We start from the raw sequence: 16057 nt of genomic DNA on the forward strand, positions 1-16057 counted from the left end.
ATAGGGTTTTCAAGGGCAAGCACTAGAATTCCATAAGTCAGCACCAAGAGGAAATGGGGAGGCCTGCGAGGCTCAGGACTTATGGACAGAGAAAGGGAGAAATGGAAACATTAACAACTGAAATATAAGTTGGACACAGGGCGTGATACAGTAATAACATCCACTACCATAAAAGGCTTTCCGTAGGCCAGGTCCTGTTCTCAGCAGGGGTGTGGGACTCAATCTTAGGACCTGAGATCATGACCTGAGTGGAAACCAAGAGTCAGACGTGTGACAGACCCAGGCCCCCTAGGCACCCCATTCTCACACCTTGATATCAGACTTCTAGCCTCAAAAATTCTGAGAAAATTAATTCCTGTCCTTGAAACCACCCAGGGAGTGGTGTTTAGGGAGGGTAGCCCAAGCAAATGAATACTCCTGCCCTGTCCTCCTTTGTAGTGGGTTCTATGTGTGATTTTGGTCTTGATTTTGACAAGTTTTAGGGAATATTCCAGAGACAGGCAAGGCCTGGAGGACAGTGCTATGAAATCCAGTGTCTCACTAAGTACATCAGGATGAGACCCACTGCATAGCTCTAACCAACTCTAAAGCCCTGGTGGCTTCATGTGACATAAGTTTATTTGCTGATCCTGAGATTCCAATGTGGACCAGGCCACCCTCCTCCATTTTGCAGCTATGCCCCCCCCCCCCCGGAGCATGCCACCCCCAGAAGTCTCCAAGCTGCGGGCTGGTGGATGGAGAAGGAACTCCAGCTTTTCACAGCCTCAGCTGGGAAGTGACTTCCACTCACATGCCATTGGCCAGAACTAGTCACATGGCCCCAATCTGCTTGGGATGGGGGTTTTGTGTCCGAGATGTGTAGGGGAAAATGTGGGTGATTGGCCAGCTTTCACCTTCTCTCCCGTCCCTGTCGTGGGTTCCAAGAAATGAACATCACAGATGATGGCAGAAAACCCTCCGTGCTCCCACGCCTGGAGCAGAACTCCTACATGATGTCCGTTGACTCAGAGGCACGACCGTGTTGCATTTTTCTGCTTTTCACCACCACCACCCACACACCCACCCCCCCCCCCCCCCAGGCCACAAGGGAGAGAGGAGTGGCTGGAGGCTGAATCCAGGGGCCAGGAATTCATTTCCAAAGTGGCCACTTCCTAATTCCTAAGACAGTCTGCTCCAACAGGATAACTTTCCTCCCTTTTCCAGTCTGGTAACCACAGGGAGCGCAGGGGACGACTCACTGGTGGTGCGTTTGGTTTTTGCCTTCAGCTTCCTGTTCCCTCCCTCCACTTCTTGTTTTCTAGCATGTTCACCTTCTGTCCAGACTGTGGCAAAAGTATTGAAGCCTCATTCAAGTTCTGCCCCTACTGCGGAAAACCTTTGTCCTTAGCAGAGCATGAAGGGTCCCAGACCTTTGTCAGACCGCGTACGTCATCCTTCCGAGGTAAGAACCAGGCCTTCAAGGGATGATGCGTGTGTGCGTGCATTTAGGGAGGGAGGACAGTCACCTTTGCAGCCTGTCTGATGCTGCATTGATCCCAGAGCTGCCTGGGGACTCAGGCTCAGTCTACACTCAGTTTCTTGGCATCTGATCAGCCCCGTTAAAGTTGACAACTCACACATTTCTGTCTCCAGTCTGAACTCCTCCCCTGAAATCCAAATTCATATGTGTATGTATTCACCCGCTGCACCTGTTGTGTGTCCCATATGCATCTCCACACATGCCCAGGGCTGAGCTCCTGATGTGACTCTCACCCACCCATCTATCCCTTCCGTAGACTTTGCATCACAGTATACGTGGCAACCGTGTAATCCGGTTTCCCAGACCAGACTCTGCAGTCACCATCCTTCAGTCCTCTTTCTCTCCCATCCCGCAACTTCAGCTCTCCAGCAAATCTTGGCCACTTCTGCCACCTCCTGAGCCACCACCCTGCCCCGTCCGTCCCCTCCTCTCAGTGCCCTACCTCTCAGGACCTGGCAGAGTTGGGTGCTGAGAAATCTCACAAATTGATGGACTGAATGAGTGAAATATCAGCAGTAGGTCCTGGCCAATGGCAAGCCCAAGCATATCCTGCCTTGAGAAATCAAAGCGAGCGAGCTTGTCTGAAGGCCACAGAAGGAAGTCAGCATACGTGACATTCATTTTATCATTTGAGATTGCATTTGGCTGCAAGTAACAGAAAAATGCTTCCTCAAGAGTTTGTGTGTGTGGGGGGGGGGTGGTTTAAATGAATGGGTTTACTTTTCATACTAAAAAAGTCTTCAGGGACCAGTCCAGTGGAGGAATGGGGTCCCCCGATGCCATAGGGACCCAGGCTCTCCCCGTCTTTCTGTTCGGACATTCTGAACAGAAGGGTTTCCCCCCATGCTTATTGCCTTGAGTTTTCAAGATGGCTTCTCCTCTCCGGTGTCGTGTCTGCATTCCAGACAGTTGCTGACAATATTTACCTTCACCTGAGTTCAGAGTCTGAGGGTTTGGTTTTGCTTCTGGTTTTTTCTTTTTTAAGATTTATTTATTTCAGAAAGTGAGAGACAGAGAGTGCGCAAGCATGAGCAAGAGGGGCAGAGGGAGAGAGAATCTCAAGCAGACTCTGTTCTGAGCACAGAGCCCGACTTGGGGCTCGATCTCACAACCCTGAGATCATGACCTGAGCCAAAGCCAAGAGTCAGATGCTTAACCAGTGACGCCCCCAGAGCCTGAGTTTTAACCATGGCCTTCTCTAATGCCAACCTAGGACTCAGTTCATTATTCATTCACCTGGACCGCCTCCTGTGTACCTAGGTGCTGTCTGTCCCAGACAAGTAGTAACACACACAATACGTACCAGGTGTCTGGTTTCTCAGAGCTTTTGAAAGTCAGTAAGGCAAACAGACATTGAATAAGCAACTACCAGGAGAGCATATAATAACAGAAGGGAAATGGATGGATCATGGAACCCACTGAAAAGAATTTTGTTTCTGGGGGGGATCTGGGAAAGCCTCACTTGTAGGTCACATTTGAGCCCAAACCAAGGGGTGATAAAAATTAGCTAAGTGAAGAGTGGGGTCAAGTTGAGGGAGTCAGGAAAGTTCCACACACTGGGGCACGGTAAAGGGAAAGGCCATGTGGTGGGGGGAGGCATGCATGTAGGAAAAATAAAGGCGGACATCTTGACTGGGGTAGATAGGCAGGGCTCTGTAGACCCTGGGTAAGGAGGTTAGTAATCACTGATGTAGTCGGGAGCTGTGGAGGGTTTCTACCAAGTGGGAGATACAATATGATTTGCATTTTGAAAAGATCTCTGTGGAAAGTGGGGGCGCCTGGGTGGCTCAGTCAGTTAAGTGTCTGACACTTGATTTTGGCTCAGGTCACAATCTCAGAGTCTTGGAATGGAGCCTTGTGTCAGGCTCCATACTGCATGAGAAGCCTGCTTAAGATTCTATTCTCTCTCCCTCTGCCCCTCCTCCCACTCATACTCATGCTCTCTCTTTCAAAAACAAGAAGAAGAAGAAGAAGAAGAAGAAGAAGAGGGGTGCCTGGGTGGCTCAGTGGGTTAAGGCCTCTGCCTTCGGCTCAAGTCATGATCCCAGAGTCCTGGGATCAAGCCCCATATTGGGCTCTCTGCTCAGCAGGGAGCCTGCTTCCCTTCCTCTCTCTCTGCCTGCCTCTCTGCCTACTTGTGATCTCTCTCTCTCTCTCTCTCTCTCTGTGTGTGTCAAATAAATAAATAAAATCTTTAAAAAAAAAAAAAAAGACACGGGGCACCTGGGTGGCTCAGTGGATTAAAGCATCTGCCTTCGGCTCAGGTCATGATCTCAGGGGTCCTGGGATCGAGCCCCTCATTGGGCTCTCTGCTCAGCAGAGAGCCTGCTTTCTCCTCTCTCTCTCTCTGCCTGCCTCTCTGCTTACTTGTGAGCTTTGTCTGTTAAATAAATAAATAAAATCTTTAAAAAAAAAAAAATAAGACAGATCTTAGAGGAGCGCCTAGGTGGCTCAGTCAGTTAAGGATCTGACTCTTGATTTTGGCTCAGGTCATGATCTTGGGATCATGAGACTGAGCCCGGATGAGGCTCTGTGCTGGGTGTGGAGCATGCTTAAGATTCTCTCCTGCTGCCTCTGCCTTAGAGAATTCTCTTAGGACCAGGAGCTCCCAGTCAATCAAAAGATACCAGGAAAGACACCTGGGTAGCTCATTTGACTGGACATCTGCCTTCAGCTCAGGTCATGATTCCAAGGTCCTAGGATCGAGCCCCACACCAGGCTTTCAGTTCAGTGGGGAATCTTCTTCTCCGTCTCCCTCTGCTGCTTGTGCTCTCTTGCTTGCTTTCCTGCTCTCTTTCAAATGAATAAATAAAATCTTTAAAATAAAAGACACCAGGAAAAGGCCAGTGTCAGGACAAACAACAAACTATAAAATCACACCCATGATGACCAGAGACCTCAGAATTAACAGATGAGAATATGTTCGAAACACACTTAACATAGTTAAAGAAATAAAAGAAGAAATTCAAAATATGGTGAAGAAGCAGAAGTTAGTTAGAATTGTAAAGGAACCAAAACAATTTGAAAAGGAACCAAACATCATCATGGTGACCAGAAACTTGCTGGATGGTTTAACTGCTGACCAGACAAAGCTGAAGGGAGAATTAGCAAATTGGAAGATAGATTCAAAGAAATTGCCTAGAAGAAAGCAGAATGACAAAGCAATAGAAGACACACAAGAGACGCCAAGACCCAAGGAGGAAAAGCAAATAACTAAAATGAAGGGAAGTTTGCTTAGATATTTAGGTGACAAGAGAACCAATACTTGGCTCTGGGGGTCCAAGGGAAGAGAGTAGTCGAATGTGCCCTCAGAGTTCCTGGTTTAGGGGTTCCTAGAAGAGGCTTTGTAATCCCAGTTTGTGTCTGGTCTCCCTTTCTATAGGCTCAAGGAGACAAAGCAACTCCAGTCCTGAGATCCCTTGTAAGAAAGTGAAATGGTCCAGCTCTGTCACCTCCCCCTCCTCATCCCTCTGCTTAGATGGTGACAGTTCTGGGTCTGAAGATACTGTGAGATCCAAAGGTAAGAGTTGGGGTCAATCCCGCTTGACTCGATGGGGAAAAGGCGGGTTGTTGGACAGAGTTCCGGGCTTCGTTCCCCTGCTCGGGCATCCTCTACCCTGCCTGGGGCCCTCATCCTTTCTGCCTCACTTGCTGGACTGACAGTCCTGTGTGGGCAGGGACCAGGTAGATTCATCTCCATAAGCCTGGTGCCTGCCAACAAGTGTGGGAGTCTTGAGGACCCTGTGCTCATCTCCCTCCCAGGTGGCCCTTGGATCTAAAGTCTCAGCCCTCGGTGCCTTGCTTCCATCCCCTGTTATCCTCCAGACCCCTCTGCCTCTTGCCATTCTATGCCTTAGGTGGATGGTGGGTGGGAAGAATGCATTAGACAATATCCTTTCTTGTGTCCACATCTCTCTCCTGACCATGACATCCCATTCTCTTGCCAGACTGGGAGCCCCTCAAGGACAGGGTCTTGGTCTAACAAATTTCTGAAGCTTCTTTATACTCAGCACAAGGCCAGGGCCTGGTTTGGGATGTTTCTGGTTGAGTATCTGGAATGTCTTTTTTCTCCTTCATAAAATTCTGCTCATCCAACAAGACCCAACTCAAATGTCCCCTCCTCCAGAAAGCCTCTCTTGACTTCTCAAGGCACCAAAAATCTTTTTCTCATATTCCTCTCTATGGCCCTGTTTCAGACTCAGTTCTGACCAACTATGTCCAGATCAGCCTCCCGCACCAAATTAGGGGCTCCCAAGGGACAGGGCCCAGGTCTGAGTCCTGTCTGGATCTCCAGCTTTATCCCACGAGGCTCTGACTCATGAAAGGTCCCAGGAAGCATCTGTTGAATGAGCAAATGAATAAATGAGCAGAGTGGCAAGCCTTGTCCTATTACCCATATAACTGTGTTCTCCCAGATGCTGCTTTTTCTTTAATCTGAGCATCATTCCGCAGGGTCCTGGAGCAGACCCCCAACCCCCAAAAGCAGCCCACAGGCAACCAAGCGAAGCCCGCAGGCAACGAAGAGAAGCCCACAGACACTGAAGCGGAGCCGGGTGACAACCTCACTTGAGGCTCTGCCCACAGGGGTGGTGGTGACAGACAAGAGTGGGCGGCACTGGAAGCTGGGACCCCTCCAGACCAGGGATGACCAGGGCATTCTCTATGAAGGTACAGTGTCCACAGGCCAGCAGGCCCTGGGCTGGGCTGAACCAGGGTGTCTTCAGACCAGGGCAAGGGGAATGGAAATGGAAACCATCTCCCAGCTGCAGACCTGCCTCTGGACAACTTTCTCTTAGACTGGGGCCTACAGAACTCCCCACCCATAGGGGCTGGGCAGATCGAGTAAATGTGTACAGGAGTCCAAGAGTGAGCAGTTGGTAATGGTGGAGACTGTGGCCACCTGGAAAGCATGTGCTCTGTGTAAAGAGGCATGCCCCTCCTCTACCTCTGTTGCGGGGGAGTACAGGCCCAGGGCGGCTGAATGATAGGGATCACAACAAATGTTCTATCTATCCTGCAGTGGTGGCAGGGAGCACCCCCCAAAAAAATGTAGTTTGGTGATGGAGGATATGCATGACTACTTGCTTGCATAATTGAGGTTTCTGGGAAGTGCAGGTCTGCATCTCCCTGAGAAGAGGAAGGAAAGGCACCTGGTTTGGGTTTTTGTTCGGTTGAGGGGTGTGGCTGGAGTGAGGGTTCCTGCCCTGGGGCCAGGGCCTCCGTGATTTGCATCTCCCATGGCAGCAAAGGAGGGAGCCCCCTGTCCTCAGGCTTGCTTATCAGCTTGCCCAGATGTGGGGCCGGAGAGGAAGAGGCAGGACCCGGCTTAGACACTGGCATTGTCAAAGTTTAAAAAATGGAGTCAGACACCTTGTGACAATGAAGAGAAAAAGAACTGTGCTGGGAGTGTTAGTATTAACCAGCCTGATGTTTATCGAGTACTTATTCAAGGCCACACTGTGTTCTAAGCACTCTGTGGGAGGTTTGGTCATTTTTTCAATTGAGATAAAAGCCACGTAACATGAAATTGATGATTTTAAAGTCTGCAGTTCAGTGGGGTATAGTCCATTCACGGTGCTGTGCAGCCATCACCTGTATCTCGTTCCAGAACGTTTCTACTAGCCGTAAAGGAAACCCCGTGCCAAAGCACTTGCTTTCCCTCTACCCCACACTTTCCAGCCTTGGTCATCCGCTAATCTGCTCTCTGTCTCATTGGGTTTCTCTGTTGTGGACGTTCCAGATTTTGCATCTGTCTTCTTCCCCCCAGTGTGATGTTCTCAAGGTCGGTCCACATCATAGTGTGTGTCAGAACTTCATTCTGTCTTGTAGCTGAACAATACTCTCTTGGTGTGTGTATTTCATGTCAGCTTCTCCATTTACCGGTTGGCTGGTGGACAAGCGGATTGTTTCCGCTTTGGGCTGTGATGACTCCCCTTGCCCTGAGCATCTGGGTACACATTTCCATGGGGCCGAATGTTTGCTTTGTACTTCCTAATTCACCACAGGTGCCAGCACTGTCACTGTCCCCATGTCCTAGAGGAGGGACGTGAATCCCAGAGATGTCATTAACCAGCCAGAGATCTGGCTCCAGAGATCTTCCAAGTTTTCAGGAAAAGCCAGAAATCTGGATTTTGATGGGAAGTCTTCTATTTGGAAGTGCCAACTGGGCGTGGGCCACTGTCGGGGCGGGGAACAGGGCTGGTGAGGGCTGTGAAGTGCGTTTGCACTGTTTGGGGCTGTGTCAACCCACCAGCCACATCGCCTTTCTCCTCTGCGAGCTTGTACCAGTCAAGAAATGGTGCAGTTTTTTTTAAAAGATTTTATTTATTTATTTGACAGACAGAGATCACAAGTAAGCAGAGAGGCAGGCAGAGAGAGAGGAGGAAGCAGGCTCCCCGCTGAGCAGAGAGCCCGATGCGGGGCTCCATCCCAGGACACTGGGATCATGACCTGAGCCAAAGGGAGAGGCTTTAACCCACTGAGCCACCCAAGTGCCCCGAAATGGTGCAATTTTATGTCCTGTAGTTAAAGCCAGTAACAATTAAACAACAGCCAGAATTGCGATTTTTTTTTTTAAATGGCTGATGACACTCTTGGCCCACTCTGTCCCCCATCCTTGCTTGGTTCATCCCACCACTCAGCTCATCTCACTCCCTTACTCAAGCAGCCCTGTGAGGGGGCGTTCTCTTCCTCATCAGCTCCTGGGTTATGACATCATCCTCCCTGTCTCCCCAGAACAATCCAGGAGAACCAGTAGACGCCAATAGAAAAACCACTGGACGCCAGTAGCACCCAGCCCCTCCCCCTACCGTGACAACCAAAACTATCTCCAGACACTGCCTGCTGCCTATGGGGGAAATTGAGACCCACTGAGTCAGGCTATCCCAGACACATCAGTTTAATAGTCACATGGAAGCGCTGTGATTGTATTTTATTTTTTAAGGTTTTTTTTTATTTATTGGAGAGAGCATGCGCATGAGTGGGGAAGGAACAGAGGGAGAGGGGGAGAGGGAATTTCAGGCTCACTCCCCGCATGGAGCCCGAAGTAGGGCTCAACTCCACAACCCTGAGATCATGACCTGAGCCGAAACCAAGAGTCAGACACTCCACCACCTGATCCCCCCAGGCACCCCAACACTGTGATTTTATTAAGCACCTTTCAAATGGCCCACAACAGAGAGGTTGGGGCAGAGATGGGCGTGCCAGGCTCAGGCGGGGCATAAGCAAAGACTCAGAGGCTAGAAACCCAGTATCAGGAGCAGGAAGCATCAGGATGCTGGTGTTCCTGGCAGTGAGAGTAGGTGCGCGGGGTGCCCAGAGTCTCCAGCAAACCCTCCCCTCGCTGGGAGGTGGGACGGTGCAGCCAGACCTTGTGGGCTATCCTCCTGTCTCTGCTGGCAGCTAGTTGTCTAACCTTGTTCGGGTTCAAGTGATGTCCTGACCTCGTGCCTCAGTTTCCTCACCTGCAGAATGAGATAAGAGTAGTAGTGACCTCGAAAGGTCATTGTTGGGAAAGCTGCACAGGTGGACCAATGCAGAGGAAAGCAACAAGCACAGTGCAAGTGCTTCCTGTCGCTGTGCTGCTCATGATGGATCTCAGAGCAGCTTTCTTGCTCCAGGTTCAACATCACCAGTCTTCTGGTAGTCGGGGGCCTCCGCCTGCTCACCTGCTATGCCCTTGTCAGCCTTGGGAGCACATAGGGACTTTCCATATATCAGGTCTGCATCAGACAGGGGTCTCCCTAGGCCCCAGAGTCTGGAGCCCTGGGTTGATAGCCAGCCTCTACAGGAGCAGTTGGCCAAGTGCATTACCCGTCCTGGGCCTCTGTCAGCCCCCCTCTATAATGCAAATGGCCCAGCTGGCTCCCCAGGCTATTAGAGGAGTGGAAGAGAGAAGCCCTTCATAATCCGCAGAGAAGTGCAAGAGATGTATGTAAGTTGCCAGCTCTTCCTGCCTGCTTCTGAGTGCCAGGCATGTACCTGTCACCTGCCCACGTGGGAACTCTGGGAGCCCGGTTAGTATGCGTGAGAGGTGCCACAGTCCGCTCCAGACACCTGCTGACAATCTTCCCAAGCCCCCTTCCCGCAGCTGGGACGGACCCCTCTGCCCCCTGAGATCTCAGCCCTTCACACATTTCCCTCTTACAGGACCCACTCAGGTCACCTTTGACCCTGAATTTGCAAACCCTGGGCTCCCACCCTGCTCCAGCTGGAGCTTCTCGAGAGCGAGGGTAACCTCTGGGTAACTGTCACCTCCCTGTCCCTCGGCTCAGCATCTTAGACAACACAAACCTGGATGGTGAAGGGGTAGGAAAGACGAGAGAAAGGAAGGACTCGGAGGGCCGCAGGGATGAACTATGCTGTTTTAGTTCATGGGCTCTGGATGATAAGGCAGGGCCAGCACTGCCACTTACTGGTTGTGGGTCCTTGTGCAAATTATGATATTTTGAAAGCTGCCACACACCAAGCACCCACTGTGAGCCCGGCTTGGTGCTTGGCTGTGGGGCCGGGTGGGTTCACCAAGTGGTGCATTTGAAGGCGGAAACCAGCTTTGATGCTCAGCTATGGCCCATCTGAGCCTTGCTTCCGACCCCGGGGGCAGGCTTCGTCATTCCTATTTCACAGACTTGGCAACGGAGGCCCAGAGAAGTCTAACGCCTCAGGCAAAGTCATACAGAGAGTTGGTGGCCCAGTGGCCTCCTCTGTCTTTTGGCCTCTCTGACCCTCCGCTCTCGTCTCCTCCACCAGGTGGCACTAATGATGACAGCAAGAGCAGTAATAGTAACATGGTAGAAGACCTTAAAGGGAAACCATGAGCTTTTAAAGCCCACTCTTAGTACGGGGTTTGTAACCGAACCAAATGGCACAAACATGAAGGGTGTTTATGAGCAAGAGGGGAAGAAGGAGGTGGGAGGCGGGTGCAGCCAGCCATAGCTTCATCTGTCCCTGTGGGGCTCTGGAGCAGAAGTGGTCTTTGAGCATGGTTCTGTGTTGACCCAACACAGATGGGCCTTTACATCCCCCTTGAAAACCTGTTGGATATGGGCCACCCCAGGCTTGCAGCTTTGGGGACCCCTGAGGTGCTGAAGGCTACTTGGGACAGCACTCCCCGGGGGACGGGGCTGGGACAAGAAGTCCTTCCTCGCAGGGGTTCTACATCTGTACTTACCCGTACGTGTAAACAAATGCAAATAGCTGGTGTGTTGGGGGTCCCTAGGACCACCCCGCCAGGCTCACTTGTTCACAAAGAGGACCCATCCACAAGCCTCAGTCCATAGCTGTTCTTGTCCCCCAATTCATTACAGCAAAAGGACACAGAGCACAGGCAATGGGGAGAAAGTCCAGGGGGGACCAGCATCGGCCTCGAGAATCCTCTCCCTGTGGAGTCACACGGGTTGCACAAGGAAGTGTGACAACATGTGTGAAATGTCATCTACCAGGGACGCTCCTGAAAGACACAGCACCCAGGGTTTTTACTGGGAACTCATTACATAGGTGCACTCTGCCTGGAATGTACCAAATTCTAGACTCTTACAAGGAAAGCATCTATTCAGCATGATAGTTTGGGCACAGAGCCCTCCTCTTATTGTTAGAGAATGCTGGAACCCTCCTCAAACCCAGGTTCCCAGACACCAGTCAGGGGTCACCCTTGCAAGCAAGCCTTTCCAAGGAGAGCAGGCAGACCTTCTCATCAATAACCCTCTTTGTGTAGCTGAATATTAACTAAGAAAAAAAAAAAAGAGCCTGTTTGAAAGTAGGAAGGAAGGGGTCTTGAAAGCCAAGAGTGTACTTGATCCCCAGGGAACCAGAGAAGCGAAAGTGCTGCTCATTCCTGGGAAGCTTGAGGACCGTGACTCGCCTTCCCTCTAGATGATAACCTGGTTCATTTTGTCCACCCACAGCTGAGGCTCTCTCCACCCTCGCCTGCAAGTCAAGTCAGAAGCAGACGTTCTCGCTTAAACTTGTGAGTGTCCCCGGGGTGCAGAGCCAAGAGGGAAGGGCCTGTAGCTTGTGCACCAATGACCTCCGGGCCCCTTGGAATGCTGGCACAGGCAGAAGAGTTCGGTCTTGGCCTGCGGGCAGCCATGGGACCTCAGACCAGGCACATCTCCCTCCAGCCTCATGTTCTTTATCACAGGGGACTCGGAAACTGCCGTGAGGTCTGCCCCGCACCCCAGTTCTGGCACAGGGCAATCTGGACAGGTGCCTTCTTCCCTCCTGGGGCTGAGTTTCCTCATCTGGGTGAGGGAGCCACTAATACCCACACTGTGTGACCCACCTGCCTGTCTTAGAGCGTGTATTTCTTGAGCACCGCTATATATCCCTGTGCTGGGTGTTGGGGCCCATCAGACAAGCAATGAGATGGGGTCCCTTCACTGAGGAGTCCATGAAATCATACACAACCTTAGCACATGGGAAACATGCACTTGAGGGGAGCCCAGAGGGAAAGCCAACCAAGAACATGAAAGCAGCCAGGCAGGCGAGTGGCGTCCCTCCCAGAGAGGAAGAGCCTATAACAGTATATCATCCTAGTTAGCAGCCTCATCATTACCCCTGAGAGCTGTACTTATAGGTGACTTTCATTTTCTTACCTTCGTTTGTGCAGATTTTCTCACCCCTAAAACACCGGGGCAGCCAGTCCTGGTGCCCCCCCACCTCCCACCCTGTGGTCCTAGATAGAGGCTGTGTGAGTGGACTCCAGAGCCAGGCTAACATATGAGTAACGGCACCTGCTTGCTGAGAGCCTGTTCCTAAAAAAAATAATAATAATAATAATTTTTTTAAAAAGAGAGATAAAGGGGCTCCTGGGTGGCTCAGTGGGTTAAAGCCTCTGCCTTCGGCTCAGGTCATGATCCCAGGGTTCTGGGATCGAGCCCCGCTTCAGGCTCTCTGCTCAGCAGAGAGGGGAGCCTGCTTCCTCCTCTCTCTCTGCCTGCCTCTCTGCCTACTTGCGATCTCTATCTGTCAAATCAATAAATAAAATCTTAAAAAAAAAAGAGAGAGAGAAAGAGAGAGGGCCTGTTCTGTGCCCAACCCAGGGCTAAGAGTCTCACGAGCAGGCCTGGTAGATAGTTCCTTTGTTCCCCCCATTTAACAGATGAGGAAATGGGGACTTGATCACTTGCCCAGGGGCACCCAGTGTACAAGTTGCTTTGTCCACTTCTGTATCTTCAATGCCAGTAGAATACTCAGCACATAATAGGTGTTTTGTACAAAGAAGGAATGAATGGCAGTGCTGAGATTTGAACCTAGCTCTCTTTAACCCGTGCTCTTAAGAGGCCAGCTGTACCAGTCGTGTATAACCTCCATTTCACGGGCTGAGATGGCTGCCCCCCTCCTGCTATCTCCGCTGCATTCCAGCCACCTGGAACAGAAGAGGAAAGGGAGAGCCTTCCCAGCCCTTTGAGGGCATAACCTGAAAGTCACTCCCATCTCATCTGCTTACATCTCTATAGGCTAGAAGTTGGTCACAGGGTCATTCCTTGTTGCCAGGGAGGCTGGGAAATGTAGTTTTTAACGGAAGGCCACAGGCCTAGGGAAACCTGTGGATCCTATCATAAAAGAAGAGGAATCTGGGCAATGAGAAGTCATGTGTTCACATGCAGCACCCTGGGGAATTTAGTTCTGATGTGGGGGTCGTGGTGGTGGTTGCTGGCGTTAACCTGGGATGATGCATGGCCAGTGACAACCTTGTCTAAGAGCTTCTGCCATGACAGCCTTCTCCCCCGCCATTCCTGACTAGGATGCCAAGGATGGGCGCTTGTTCAACGAGCAGAACTTCTTCCAGCGGGCCGCCAAGCCTCTGCAAGGTATCTTGCCCGGAGATGGGTGAAGGGGAGAGAGTTAGGGCTTCTAGCTTGGTCAGAACAGCAGCTTCCCTCTGAAGGGGTGGGAAGGGCGGGGATAACATTACAGGCCCAGATGTGCCCAGTCATCTGTCAGGCCTCAGAGGACAGACAGCATGGGCCGAGGCCAGCTGTACCAGCTCTGAGCCAAGCATTCAATTTTCAGGACCACAAGGCAGTTACTAAGCATAGTCATTATTTAAAATTAATTACATCATCTTACAATCAAATACATTATGTTAAGAAAAGTAATGAATATTCAGATCCTCAAAACTCATCACTTCCTAATCGTTTTTCTAGGTACATAGTGGGCAGCGGGCCGCCCGGAACACATTGCTCACGTCCATTGTACCTGCTTGGTGAAAATGCCATACAAATGGCGTGTGGCGTCTCTTCCAGCTCCACATTCCATGATCTCAGACCCATGGCCTGAAATGGGCTGTGGTTGGAAGCATTGACACCAAAAAAATCGGCAAACATGACCAGTCAGGGCTATCTTTCCCTAGACAGACAGTCATTAAACTTTTACCAGCACGCTATTGGCTCTATACCATCCAGCCGAGATCCTGGGAGATGGGCAGACCACTGGTTGATGCCATGACACTTGAGACATTTCCTGATCTTACCAGTGACACATGTGAATTCAGAGGTCACTCTGTTGTCCTTGTCCCTTCCACACCAGATCTGTATATGCATTCAGCTGGGCTCACCCTGTCCCCTGCAGATGTAGGTTACAGTCAGAGGTCAGCAATGAGCACCCTTTCACCACCCCATTGTCACCTGCCCATAGAGGTGACATCTCTGACCAGGAGCCTGGCAGTCTGGGCTGGGCTCAGGCACTCTTTGCTTCTGCCTGAGAAGGGACCGTGGGCCCCAGGACCACGGGGGCTCTGACCTCTTGCCCCTCTCCCACAGTGAACAAGTGGAAGAAGCTGAACTCGACCCCCCTCCTGGCCATCCCCACCTGCGTTGGTTTTGGGATTCACCAGGACAGGTACAGGTGAGTCACTTCACCTGCCAGCCACCTTGCTGGTCCCTTTCTTTCTCTCCATGTCATGTGCCCGGGCCCCTGGAGCCAGTCCGTGGCTTCCTTCTCCCCATATTTGAGCCAGGCTGATCCCCTAACAATCAGGAACCCTTGCTCTCGCCCGGAACCGGGACCTTATAGCCACCCAGCCAGAGTCCAGCCTCTGTTCTTCATGCCCCCCCTGCCCTGTCCTCTCTCCCTCTTCCTGGGATACTTCCAGGTTCCTGGTGTTTCCCATGCTGGGGAGGAGCCTTCAGTCGGTCCTGGATGACAACCCGAAGCACGTCTTGTCGATGAAGTCTGTGTTCCAGATGGCCTGCCGGCTGGTAGGTACCTTGCAGCTGCTGGCTCCTGTCCAGGGGATGGGGACCTGGGTCCTAGATTATCCGCTGGTTTGTTCACTGACACATTCAGCCTGTGCATCCCTCTGTTGGCCACTGGGGGCTAGCACTTGACCAAAACAGATGAACACTGGGCCATTAGAACCAGAGAGATAAGCATTCCCATGTGGGAGTTGGAGGAAGGGGCCCCAGCCTCAAAATGAGGGACTCCATTGGGCTTCCTGGTGGAGATTGGTTATAAGCCACAAGTGGGAAATGGCAAGGTGGTGGGTGGAGTGGGAGTGGAGGAGATACACAGAGAGAATATTCCAGGCCAAGGATACAGCTTAGGCAAAGGTGTGTATGGGAGAGGGAGCATAAGGCATTTGTTCACTGATTTAGTCCCTCGTCCATCCATCCTTTTATTAAATAGTTATCAGGTCACAGCTGGGTGTCAGACACTGTCCCAGGGGCCGGGAGTAACAGGGGTATAGTTTTTATGTCTAGTGGGGGAGAATGATATTAAACAGTTTCACAAGCTATGAAAGTTCTCTGAACAGAAATGTCCCTGTGTTGGGACACCTGGGTGGCTCAGTTGGCTAAGCAGCTGCCTTCGGCTCAGGTCATGATCCCAGCGTCCTAGGATCAAGTCCCACATCGGGCTCCTTGCTCAGCGGGAGCCTGCTTCTCCGTCAGCCTCTGCTTGCCACTCTGTCTGCCTGTGCTCACTCTGACAAATAAATAAAATCTTTAAAAAAAAAAAAAAAGAAAAAGAAAGAAATATCCCTGTGCTGTGATGGACGATATAAAGACCCAATTTGAATTCCTGGAGAGCTGGGAGTGGCCAAGGAGTGACCTGTTAGGTGTGTCCTGAAGGTCTCTGTGCTGATATGTCTGGGTCTCCCCAGAGGGTAAGGTAAGGATGGCATGGAGAGGTCAATGGTGACCAATCACACAGAACACCAAGCTGAGGACTCTGTCGTAAGGGCACTGGGGAGCCATGGGAGGATTGGGAGCAGAAGAAAGTTAGGATCATCTCTGGGTACAGAAAGACCCTGGGGGCACATGGTCATGGACAGGAGGGTGTGATAAGGAGGCCAGGTGAGGTTGGCATGAGAGGACAAGCCTGAGGAGATGAGCTGTAGGGACAGAGAGTTTGTAGAACAAGAACCTAGTGAACAGGTAAGCCTTGGGGTCAAGGTGGGCTTCGGGATATATTCAGGATGTAACTAACACCCAGGTAGTTCAGTGTATGAGTCTAGATCTCAGCAAAGAAATCATAGCTAGGGATAAGAAATACAGATTGCTTAACTAAACATATTTCTGCTCTTTGGGAGAAATGAGA

General features: G+C 51.1%; 1 protein-coding gene across 3 annotated transcripts in view; it reads left to right on the forward strand.

The window, feature by feature from the left end:
* Positions 1–16057, forward strand: part of VRK3 (VRK serine/threonine kinase 3) — a 32106-nt gene that overhangs the window by 2368 nt on the left and 13681 nt on the right. For all 3 annotated transcript variants that reach the window (XM_059383493.1, XM_059383494.1, XM_059383495.1), the window contains exons 3-9: positions 1302–1441; positions 4902–5039; positions 5972–6187; positions 11422–11483; positions 13263–13329; positions 14281–14365; positions 14613–14718. In XM_059383493.1, the coding sequence (XP_059239476.1) occupies positions 1303–1441; positions 4902–5039; positions 5972–6187; positions 11422–11483; positions 13263–13329; positions 14281–14365; positions 14613–14718 (813 nt within the window). In that variant the 5' untranslated portion in view covers position 1302. The remainder of the gene's footprint in view (positions 1–1301; positions 1442–4901; positions 5040–5971; positions 6188–11421; positions 11484–13262; positions 13330–14280; positions 14366–14612; positions 14719–16057) is intronic.

The sequence above is a fragment of the Mustela nigripes genome, chromosome 17, assembly GCF_022355385.1.
Source record: "Mustela nigripes isolate SB6536 chromosome 17, MUSNIG.SB6536, whole genome shotgun sequence".
Classification (NCBI taxonomy): Eukaryota; Metazoa; Chordata; class Mammalia; order Carnivora; family Mustelidae; genus Mustela; species Mustela nigripes.